This window comes from Abramis brama (assembly GCF_963993115.1).
Source record: "Abramis brama genome assembly, chromosome: 4".
In the NCBI taxonomy this organism is placed as follows: Eukaryota; Metazoa; Chordata; class Actinopteri; order Cypriniformes; family Leuciscidae; genus Abramis; species Abramis brama.
The window spans coordinates 20,459,035-20,471,900 of NC_139966.1; the positions used below are offsets into that span (position 1 = coordinate 20,459,035).

Here is a 12,866-nt window from a genome sequence, read left to right on the forward strand (position 1 = left end):
TGTCTTAGTGCATGCATTGTTTTAGTTTGATAGGGTCGGCGCTAGCTTAGCTTAGCATAATGAATGGAATCCTTTGTTGCCAGCTAGCATGTCCTGAGTAAAAGTGATATAAAAAATAAAAAACTCCACCTAATTACTTCTTGTGGCCTGCGTATTCACAACGAGTACAAATAGCGATGCAGATTAACACTAGGCGATTTCCTAGGCAGATATTGACTTATATATTAAGGACTATATTAGGGGGAAGCACAGGCGAAGCACTGCTACATGGGCGTGATATCTCTGCGCCCAAGTTGCAGTGCTTCGCCTGTGCTTCCCCCTATAGTCCCAAGTCAATATCTGCCTAGGAAATCGCCTAGTGTTAATCTGCATCACTATTTGTACTTGTTCTCAATATGCAGGCCACAAGAAGTAATTAGGTGGGGGTTTTTTTTTATGTCACTTTTACTCAGGGCATGCTAGCTGGCAACAAAGGATTCCATTCATTATGCTAAGCTAAGCTAGCGCCGACCCTGTCAAACTAAAACAATGCATGCACTGAGATAAAAATGCATTTGCCTACCTATCTAAATGTACGAAAGAAGGTGAATAAGCCCTATTTCAAAAAACGGCGGAGTGTTCCTTTAAAACTTTCAGAGACCTCAAACAGAAAGCACAAAGCCTGTCTTTAAATTTAATTTCGTTTTGTATTAATTGTATCTTAATTTTAATCAATGTTTCATCAACCAATTGCCTGGATTTAATAAATACTTTAAAGAAGTAAATATAGTAGAAAATATTTAATCACGACACGGAGGCGCCGGCGCGTGAACCTGGAGCTTGTCTCATAAATGAACCGAAACTCAGCGTATAAGGTAGCCTACTTGCCTCACAGACCTGAGACATATATAGAAAGCTTGAAATGTCTACTTTTAAACAGAACAATTCAAAACGAAAGAAAACAGACTGTTCTCTGCTTATGTCATCCATATGAAATGTGCATTTCTCTCAGGCGCGTTCACTACTGCGAAGAAAGTGAGTCAGCATTGTCAACTTCATCTTCAACTTCACACGTCAAATACACAAGAATGATTATCCGCCTGTTCACATCAGCCCTATTTTGACATCGGAACGATACCGATGTGTAAAAAAAATGACCATATCGTCCGATATTATATCGGCGGCCGATATATTGTGCACCACTACTCTTAAGTTCTCTCTGCACAAACTGTAAAACGCGGACCTGTGAGAACACTGATGGCGTGCACATGTGCATTAAGAGTTCAGTCTATATGTATGCGCGTTTGAATATATGTGCGCAGGCGTGTAGTCTTTCCCTACAAACCAACCCTCAACAAATTACTTGTCTGGCCTTAAAATGTGTAATACAGAATCTTATCGTTTCAGCATAGCCACGCAAACCGAAATTATCCCGACAACGCTTTATCTGTAGAGAGGTAAAGGGATAGGATGCCTTCATAGGGGAGAGACTAGTTGACACTTCAGGGCTGCGTTCTCGTTGTGTCAGGCGCAGGTCCTTCATCAGATCTGCCAAATGCATAAATGTAAAAAATCAACTGGACGGAATTTTGAGATTGCAATAGAGGCGAAGAACTATAATGTTAACGCATTATAGTTCATCGCCTCTATTGTGATCTCAAAATTCGCTCGCTCAAGTACTGGGGAACTAAACCATTTAGTGCTTAATATAAATTTAAAAATATTGCTGATTATACTACAGGGCCGTTGAATGCTTGAATCTGATTGGTTGACGAACGAACGTCAACCAATGACAACTGGCGGCCCGCAGGCCAAAACTGGCCCACCAGCAATATATTTTGGCCCACCGGATTATTTTGGAAGTCCTAAAATGCTGCACAAAACTCTCCTACTTTTCTTGAGAAAAGCCGTAGTCGCGCGGCGGTGAACTGTGTGAAACGCCCATAGGGAATCATGCGGCGCGGGATTACATTTTAAAGTATAACTGTGCGTTCACACCGGACGCAAATAGCGCGCCAAATTCGCGCCTGCCGCGTCTAGTTATACGCTTGACCACTCTGTGTCCATTCGCGCGTCAAAAGACGGTAGCGGTCGGAACTCGGGTGTACTTTGGACGGAGCGGGCGGTCTGACTGACAATAGCCCACTCCCGACATCTTTTGACAGCGTATCCGCACTTCATTCTGACCACCTGTACACCTAGCTCTGAGGAGCTGTTTGGTACTGAAACCATTGTCAGTCAACAACATTCTTTTTTTGCAAAGATGTTTGAAATAGTTCGGCAGAAAATAGCCTACCTTATTTGTCAGTAGGGCAATATGATTTTCGTTTATGTTGCTTAGAAATTTGAGTGATAGGCTTTGTCCTATTTAATTTATGTTATTTATATTTCATAATTTTTTTCTGTGGCATTTTTTTTCTCTGCTGACAGTACAATGTTAAAATAGCCTAATATTTATATTGACACGAACACAATTATTGTATAGCATTTATAATTATTATAGGCTACTTAATCTCCTTCTTTCCGTTAGAGGCATCTGAATGTGAGATTCTGGAAACGAGATCTAAATTTTGCGGACCCGTCAGGTCGGGAAATAAAGCGGTTGAACACCGAATGTATTTTAAGCGGTTGCTGAATAGAACCTTGTGGGAGCGGGACGAAAAAAAAAAAAAAAACAGTCCCGCGCAGACCTCCTTAAACCTTAGGTGTGTATGTGTGTGTCCCGAATAAATAATAATAAAAAAAAGGAATAAAGTTCAAAAGTCGGACTGTAAGCGAATGAGGCATGATTGCTATTCACACCTTTATTAAAATGGCTGTAATCTGTTACCACAATAGTACTTGATCTGTTTAAAATGATTTCATTGATATATGCCTATGGTGTTAAATTAAAAATCAAAATTAAAATTTGTCTAATCCAGTAATTATTTTTTTCTATTTTTGACCTGAGCACAATCAGAAAATCAGACAACCCGTCGTTATTCGTTTTTTCATTTTAGTTCAGGAAATAAATAATGGAAAAACAAGTCGTTTTTCATCTTTTTATTTTTGGTTTTAATTTGAAAAAACGATTGAACGAATGATCCACGGATGGTGACGGACCCATCATATTCCGCGATTATAGGCCTATGAGTATTTAATTTGTATCCATAGGCCTATTCTGTGTAGCTGGCCCGCCATCTACTGGCTAAAAAAAATATTGGCCCGCGGCCAAAGTTACTTGCCGACCCCTGTTCTAAGGTGTGCATTATTTTCAGGGAAACGCATGGCTAAAGTAGTTCCAGGCAGGTCTTGACCGCATTACAGTTCCATATCACTTCGCGTAGTTAACTGTAATAATGGAAAATAGGATACAATTCATAACAAGAAAAAACATTTAGCTTGATCTGCAATTTTCAATGTCTAGCTTCACAATCAATAGAAACATGCAGTTTAATTTTAATAAATAAAGTATATAGTCCTATCTATAATCAACCCCCATTTTGTTTTAGGCAGTTATAAATTCAAAAAGTCCAGTGCAAATGGTACTGCCGCTTAGCAGTTGCTAGGTGACAAAACCAGACCGTCCCATTGAACAACTCCCAGGACACAGCTACCAACAATTTTTTATTGTGACAATACATTTTGTTAGTTTCATTTTCCAAAAAAACTGTGGTGAAATGTTTAAGTACTTTAGATTGTTATTCAACTCCACAACTCCTGGGGTGTTTCTCAATAGTGTTGTTTTTGGCGGCCTGTTTTAATTTTAGTTTTAGTCTAGTCTTTGTGTCAGGCTGTCATTTTAGTTTTTATTAGTTTTAGTCACATTCATACTCTTTTTAGTCTAGTCAAGTTTTAGTCGACGAAAACTGATGACATTTTAGTCTAGTTTTAGTCAACGAAAACTGATGACATTTTAGTCTAGTTTTAGTCGACGAAAACTGATGACATTTTAGTCTAGTTTTAGTCAATGAAAATTGTATTTTAGTCTCTTTTTAGTAATGCGATTCTATTTAACCCAGTCAATATAGAATTTCAAACAAGGCTATCTTATTATAGGCTATTTAGTAGGCCTATATTTAGGGCTGTGACGGTGGCAGGTTTTTTTACCACCGCGGTAATGGACCAACTACCGGCGGTGGTTGGGGGGTTATTAAAAAAAAAAACTCGTTTTATATTTCCACACAAAAACGCGTGATACACTCTGCGCTTTGAGAGGGATGTGGGACACGAGCAGGAAAACACGAAGATATCGATCTCTTTATGATATCTTCGTGTTTTCTACTTGATGTAAATTGGTTTGAAGAGCGAATTTTATCCTCCACAAGGGCAAGATATTTAGGCTGTGTTTGAGATTGCGCTGCCAGAGAAAGTGAAACTAAAAATCACCCACACGTGTCAAACGCGCTTTACAACTAAACTCGCGCCCAATGTCTAATATAACAAGCACAAACTGTGTTAAAAAGAATTTGACATGCAAGTACAAATGTAGGCTATCTGTCCTACAGCGTTTTTCTACTTTACCACAGTAAAGAATACGAATATAATAGGCCTAATTAAAAGCGAACCAAGAAACGTTTATAATACCTTTAGAAAATGGGTGAGACGTGACGTGAGTGAAGATTTGGGAAAAGAAACAAGAGATTCCATGCAGGGATGAGTCACGATTTTTGGATATTCGATTAGTTTATTTAATTATAAAATATCGAATAGGTTGTGCGATTATATCTACTCTAAAATAAAATCTCCATGTTCTGGCGCTGATGCGGTGACGTGTTCATGTAACAAGAGACACTGCCAATAACGCACATAACAGCTGTCACAAAGAACTAGCAAAAGTAATGATTATGAATGTGTCAAATATATCAATGAGACATTTTAATAGAATAACTAATGGAGTAATATATGGTTAAATTCGCTGATAATCGGGTGACCAGATCGCAATCCAGAATTTAAAGCCGACAAAGCTATGGGTTCACGCACAACTCTCTCATTCGTCGTGACGTTACATTTCGTCTCGTCTCGTTTTGGTCAACGAAAATGAAGAGACATTTTAGCATAGTTTTTATTTTTTAAACCACATTTAGTTTAGTTTTTATTCGTCAACGATATTGCATTATACATGTATTTTAGTCATCGTCACATGACCATGCATTTACGTCTAGTCTCGTCTCGTTTTCGTCAGGTGATAACGGTTCGTTGACGACAATATTTCGTCATAATTTTCGTTGACGAAAGCAACACTATTTCTCAATATGCGTTCTTCAGCGATCTTGCGTCCTTGTGTTCTCGTTTTACGTCATCATTTACCGTCGAAGTTCAGACCCAATTCTCAAGAACGCAAGTACAGAGAACGCATGAAAGAACCCGGATGTGTTCTTGATACCGAGGATCTGCCGAGGATGCATCGAATGCAGACTTGCTCGCCTGGTGTCCCAGAAGTCGTTGCGGCAAAACAATGGAGGAGGGAAGCGCAGCGCATACCTGTAAGTCTTGTAATGTATTTTTAACGTCCCTAATCTAAATATACATCTAATTTTGACATATTATTTGAAGTTGGGAAATATATGGGGTTGTGGAAAGTTAAATTTATCCATCAGAACTTACCTTTTTTTAATTAAAATACGCTAGCTTACATCCTGAGGTAAATGTAAACGGTTTTATTTAGCATGAATTCGCAGTTGCAAATAGAGCTTTTTAAAAGTACCCCCCCCCCCCCCCCCCCCCTATACTTAGGGAGCAATGAAGAGACAAAAATGCTCATCCAGTGGAGAGGAGCAAACAAAGCCCTCTTCACTGGAAAGAGGAACTCCTCTAAGTCTGGCTGGGAGTAAGTAATTCTACTTTCATTATCATGATATATCATACTGTTGAATTTTGGCACATATACTCTTGCATATAACGTTAGTCAGTTTCTTGGTTTATTTTATTTTACATTATAATGTTAGTTTCCTGTACTTTCCTGTTACTGATCAGATGTCTTCTCTTTTCAGGGTTTTTGTGAAAGACACCAGAATTCCAGTCATGCCTAAACAGGCAAAGAAAAAATTTAATAATTTAAAGGAGAAATACAAGGTAAGAATGTATTTCAGTCATGTTGATCAGTTATATATATAGTGCAGTGAAGCAAGATATTTTTTTTTATTAGGAGTTGAGGGACCCACCGACAGGGAAAGGGGTAGAGGCGGGAGGAGTCACAGCTGCCACTTGGCAGTGGTATAATGAAATGGATGCTGTGCTCCAGGCGCAGCATTCCATCAATCCGCCCCTGGTAGTAGCAGCAAATGTGTCTGCTACTGCAAGTGGCGTTGTGGCTTCTTCCTCCTCTGCCCCTCTTCCAGGCAGTGAAGCACAGAAGAGACCGATGAAGAGGCGAAGCTCCTCAGAGCTCATTGAGCTGTTCAGGGAGCAGGCCGAGAGAGATGATGAGAGGGAAAGGCAGGCAGTTGCAAAAGAAGAAGAGAGGGAGAGGGCTACTACAGAAAGGGCTGAACGCTACCTTGCACTTTTTGAGAAACTTGTTAATAAATTATAATAAAAGTTCATTAGAAAGTATATTTTGGTTTGAAGAATTGTTTATTTACATTATGATTTCATTGTAAATATTTCCAAAGTTTATTTGCACTTGCACTGACTATTAACATCAACCTCACCCTCTTTTTGAGAAACTTGTTAATAAATTATAATAAAAGTTCATTAGAAAGTATATTTTGGTTTGAAGAATTTTTTATTTACATTATGATTTCATTGTAAATATTTCCAAAGTGTATTTGCACTTGCATTGACTATTAACATCAACCCCACCCAATAATTCTACACTACATAACATAACATCCCTCAGCTGAGTATTTGTATAACAAATATATATATATATATATATATATATATATATATATAAATATATATATATATATATATATATATATATATTAGGGCTGTCAAATGATTAATCACGATTAATCGCACCAAAATAAAAGTTTGTGTTCACATAATATATGTGTGTGTACTGTGCATAATTATTTTGTATATATAAATACACACACATGCATGTAAATATTTAATAAAAAATTGTTATTTATATATAAAATATTTATATTTATTTATAATACAAATTATATATAATATATTTACAGTATATTTAAGCAAATATTTCTTAAATATATACATGCATGTGTGTGTATTTATATATATATACAAAATAATTATGCACAGTACACACACATATATTATGTGAACACAAACTTTTATTTTGGTGCGATTAATCTTGATTAATCATTTGACAGCCCTAATATATATATATATATATATATATATATATATATATATACACTCTTACTCTCATTCCCTCACACACACAAACTAACTTGATCTAACTATAGTCATGTTCTTGTAGGCATGCAGGTAGCTCTTCAGGGGCAGAAAGTTGTGCGGCAAGTCTAGCCCTGATGTTGTTCCCAGTTTGCTCCAGTTCCCCACCCATTTCTTCTGCTTCTGCATCTTCATCCCCAAGGTCCTCTTCTTCCAGGATGTCATCAGTGGCGTGACACAGATTATGTAGAATGCAGCATGTAGCAACCACTTTCGGGGCGAATAGAGGATTGATCTCCAGGGCCCTCAGGAATATAGCCCTCCAGCGTGTTTTAAGCATGCCAAAGGCACGCTCAATGATGCACCTAGCCTTGGCATGGTGTTTGTTAAAGCGGCCTTCAACACGACCTGGCGGTAAGACACATAGTCAGTGACAATAGGTCAGTTAGGGTCAAGATGAATCGACCATTGACAATGTTTATTCACTAAAATGCAATGACATTGAAAATGCAACTGTCACTATATTTATCATAATTAAGTAAATAAACTGTAATGTTATAACTATGTAGACCTACTTACCAGCCACAGGTTGTCTGTATGGGGTGATTATGGTGACAGGATGTTGCAGACATGGGTAGCCCCCATCTCCAAGAAGGAAGAACCCATTTGGTGGATAAAGGGATTCCTTATACATTGGGCACCTTCGAAGGACCAGAGCATCATGGACGGATCCTGGGTTGCCTACATAAATGTCAAGGAATTTCCCTGTACTGTCACAGATGCCCTGGAGTATAATTGATGGAAACAGCTTTCTGTTGATGTAGCACTGTTTCTGTTGTCCGCCAGGTGGTCGAATCCTGCACCCATCAATCGCACCAGCAGCTTTCTTGAAGGCATTGTGCCCTGCCAGACGGACGAAGCCTCTTCCAAGCTCCTCCATCTCCTGTGGCCCAGGAAAGTGAATTATTCGGTGCAGGACTGCCAACATTTCCTCAGTCACATTATGCACAACCCGGCATACTGTGGATGTGGGCATTGCAAATTTTGTGAGGTGACACGGTAAGAGGCTCCACATGCCAGCCAGTACAGTAGAACGAGCACCTCAATCTCGTGACTCCAACCATGATCTTTTATTCTTGGCAGCACCCGACACAACAGCCCAATTGTTACCCTGCTGAGTCTCAGTGAAGGCACTGTGTCCTCTTCAGAAAAATAAATTCTGAGAATTGGGACATGATAGTTTAGCACTGCATAGTTTTGAATGTGTTGTTTTTCCTGAAAAAAATAATGATAATGTTTAATGACCTCCCCTTAAATATTAAATGTATCTTTATTGTTTTCACAGTTTCAAAAAATAAATCAATGGTTTTCTTTTACAATTTCAGTGCTTCTCTCTGTTTTTCACTTGAAACTAACACTTTACTGGTGTTGGGCAGTAACTAATTACTAGTAATTTAGTTACTGTAATACTATTACTTTTTGCAGTAACTAGTAGTGTAATTAATTACTTATAAGATTTTAGTAATAATATTACAGTTACTATCCATAAAACAGCTTAGTTACTTTTGATGCCTCAACCCTGCTGATTTATAACCTAACAATCAAATAATTCCCAGATGTATTTTCATAATTTTCACGACTGTGCAGCAGGCAATCTTGAAATATTGAAAAGCTTACATTCAGCAGAAAGAAATATTGCATTATGTTGATTTTGTCGGGAAAAAAGATGACCTGAACACTGTTGTGTAAGTTTTGCCTTTACTTTACTCTGGCATTACATCCCACCCACATCCCTCTGATCAACATGTACATTATATTACTATAATTAAAAATCTTTTTGGAAAATTAAGCAGTTTCTTACAAACTTATGTGATCTGATAAAATACATAAAATATAATTGTATATATGGGTAACGGAAAAATTACTTCAAGCTACACATGACAGTTTAATACAACACTTCTGCTTGAATGTCACTATCAGTCACTATTGAGTGTTTGTAATAACTTCTGACTGCGATCCAATGTGGATTTTGGTCAAATCATTAGGCAGAAATATGTTGTTAGTAACATTCTAGAAGAATTGTATGTGATAGATAGTTACAACTTCTGTTGGGCGTGAAGAAAAAGTAATGTAACTAGTAGTGTAACTAATTACTGTTGCCAGAAAGTAATAAGTAACAATAATACTTTTGAAAGGACTGGAGTAACTAGTAATGAGTAATATATTACATTATTTGAGTAACTAGCCCAACACTGCACTTCACAGTGGGTATTGGGGTTTGTGCATTTATTGAAAGTTAATAATTCATCAGAGGGGTTCAGCTGTCTAGTGGGCTTGTGGCCACTGCACTACTTGTTATTATTATTCCATATTTGTGGGGACATATCAAACAATTCATTGAATAAATTAGTTATTAAATTGCTCAATATTTATATATATATATATATATATATATATATATATATATATATATATATATATATATATTTTTTTTTTTTTTATGATTGGGCATTGGAAGAGATGCTAAGCACTCGGTAGTGACAACATATCTTACTGTGGCAAGGATGAGGGTCATCAGGGAACGCCTCCTGACTTGTCTCCGCCTTATCCTGGCTCTTCTCTGATGGGCGACACGCCTTATATTTTCCGCCTCCTCTTCTGCTTCCAAATACAGCTTTCCTGCCAGAATGGCAACAGCTAACACTTCTTTATTTACCATTGCTTACAGTTCAGTTGTGGGTTTACCTCAAATTTTGCCGCGTGCGCGACCAAGCCAATGAGACGGTGAAGGTAAACATTCATGTAAATATTTTAATAAAGCCATAAACACACGGAAAAGCGTTTTAATTAAATTAATTCTGTTTTATTTACAAATAATCTTGTTGGCAAGGTTTATATATATATATATATATATATATATATATATATATATATATGAATGTATAATATTTATAAACACACATGCATTGAAAGGGGGGAAAAAACTACAAAAATAAAATAACGTAGACAACAACTTTAATCATTTTATGATTGTTGTAAATTTGAATTTATTTTCCGTTAAAGTATGTGAAGGTCATGTGACCAACAGGAAGATCGCATCACATCTCAATTCTCATAAGGGTGGGTTCTGTGTTCTTGCGTCCTTCCGAGTTCGTTCTTCCAAGGAAGCTTGGCAAGAGCGGTCTCCACGAGAACACAAGTCCGTTCTCTGCGTTCTTGGAATTGAGAAACAGTCCTGGAGAAATAAAAGGTCCCCACTGATTCAATTAGTTCTCAATTAATTGGGAACGTTTTGAAGAGATGAACCGTCAAACATAAAAGGTTATTGTCAGATTTAACAACCTTAACATTTCACAAACAGTTTGGTGCTGCTTATGAAATTTCTTTGTTCTGCTTTCATATTAGACTCTCTGAGATGAAACCTGACGGTGCGTGTCCACTGGCGCAGAGTGAGCGGAGCGGAGCGAGCATTTTCAATTCATTCCAATGGAAGTCGAGCTTCACGCTCGCGCAGTGCATTTTGGGATTGACAGCGGACCGGAGAAAGCGTTGAGAGCGTCAAAAGGTTGGGCAGTTCTCGACTTAATGCAGATATAAAGCGAAAAACGTGTGTGAAAAAATATGTAGAGTTGTACAGAGTTTAGAGTTTAAAAATATGCAAATTTTGCCGGAGAGTATGCTGGATTTAGTGTGTAAATCATTTTGTTTACAAATTAGATGCTTTGCAGTTGTTATATATGTTAAATATTTCATTTTGGATGTGTTCATTGTGATTATACTGGCTGGGTTTACAAAAGTTGACAGGATATTTGCTTGGATCATTTGGAAACAAAGCTTGTATATTTCGAATGTAATTGCGTGCTTTTTGTACATTCACGCGTTTGACGTGAATTCGCATCTGAAGCCCGAGTTGAAAAATCTGAACTATGGTGTCTGTTCGCGCCGCGTTAACCAATCAGGAGCCTGCTTGTTGCTGTCACGTGGTGAAGTGACGGGATAAACTCCTGCTCAGAGTCATTCATTCAAAATGGAGAAAAAAACGTATATTGGCGGTGAGCAGTCAACTGGTGCCGTACGATGTAGTTTGTATTTTTACCGAGACAGGAATAAAAAGGACCTCACTTGGAAGAGGGTCAGTGAGGAGATTGGGCAACCTGGTAAGTTGTAAATATGTTACACATTTCTCTTTTGAGTCACGTTATTGACCTGCTAACCAGCTAGCAAGCTGCCTTGCCGCTATTTTACAGCTAATATACAGCTACTTTTTGCTAACAAGATAATGTGTTTATTCGGAGGACGTCTGCAGAAAAAAGTGGAAAAGCCTCAGGGACACGTACCTGAAGGAGAAGAGAAGTGGGTCAGCAGCAGAGTCGGCAAAGAGGTGGAATTACTCGCAGATCCGGGATTCCTTGATCCCCCATGGGAGACGAGTAGTAACATGGAGGGGGTCGAGGCCCGGATCGGATAGGACATTCACTTCGAGGACCAGGGACAGCCTGAAGAAATATCAGGGGAGACAGTGATAGGTGTGTTTCCACATATATGCTGCTGTCATGTTTACAGATGAAGAAAATCAATCTCTCAATGACTATTGTTACCAACGTGTTGTATTAACATTTAATATTGTCTTGACAGAGGCAAATGATCAGAGAGAGGATCGTCCAAGATTCCCTGCCTCTTCTCCTGTCTCCCCAGTCCCTGGTCCCTCAGCCCCTGCTGCTGAACCAACAGGTGTGTGAAGGCAATAGTACAAACAATATTTCAACATGTAAAGTGCACAAAACATTAGTCCCCTTACTAATTATCATTGTATTTGTAAATGCAGACACAAATCCATTGCAATGTATGGAACCAATCATCTGCATACATCATTTTTAGCTACTGTTCATTTGCATCTTTATCTATGTATATGTCTGAAGTATAACTTTAATTACTTAATATATGTTAAAGCAAGTTCAAAACAATTTCACACTTGCATTTAAGCACTATGTCACTCAAACAGGCACAGATATTATTCTCACAATATCTAGACAATTTTGTTGTTAAAATAAAATTTTTAAACCGTCACTGTGAACATGAAAATCAGGTATCAACTTTCTGCCTTCTCTTTGCACTGTGTGCTGTATTTTTTATTTTATTTCACAGGCCAACAGAGGAGGAGAGCCCGCCGGTGGCCCCATGAGCGGACCACAGGATGGTCCGTCAGAGGTGGAGCAGGCGCTGATGGAGCTTCTGGCTCAATTATTGAGGCTAAATTTGGAGCAATTTTTTATTTTTAAATTCTGTTCATATTGTTAAATATAAATTATCTATATTAATATTATTTAAATCAATAAATTATTTTGTAATATGACTAAATGCCTGGTGTGGTTCTAATGCACAACAAAGCAAATCTTTTATCACATAACTTGATTTCAATATATGAGACGTATTAATTTTAGATCTAGATTATATAAAACATTATTATTGTAATGTAAAGACAACCAACATACTTTAGTGTATAAGAACATTGTGTCTGGACAGTGTTGAGTGAGAAAAAAACACAGAACAGGTTAATTACTTTTGGAGGCTGGCTCCATTTATCATGAAAACTAAAATAA

The 12,866-nt window shown here is 37.7% G+C and overlaps 1 protein-coding gene and 1 long non-coding RNA gene across 2 annotated transcripts; one reads left to right on the plus strand and one right to left on the minus strand.

Moving 5' to 3' along the window:
- Positions 1-7,327: 7,327 nt before the first annotated feature.
- LOC311082097 (uncharacterized protein) lies at positions 7,328-8,406 on the minus strand (the record flags this gene model as incomplete). Its single annotated transcript, XM_084112841.1, has 2 exons — positions 7,846-8,406; positions 7,328-7,674 (listed from the first exon to the last, which is right to left on the minus strand). Exons 1-2 carry the CDS (start codon positions 8,339-8,341, stop codon positions 7,328-7,330), a joined length of 843 nt encoding a protein of 280 aa, XP_083968967.1. The 5' UTR covers positions 8,342-8,406.
- Positions 8,407-11,733: 3,327 nt separating this feature from the next.
- LOC311081990 lies at positions 11,734-12,523 on the plus strand. The gene is made up of 3 exons (XR_014606073.1): positions 11,734-11,792; positions 11,902-11,997; positions 12,412-12,523. It is a non-coding gene; the product is annotated as an uncharacterized lncRNA (long non-coding RNA).
- Positions 12,524-12,866: the final 343 nt, after the last annotated feature.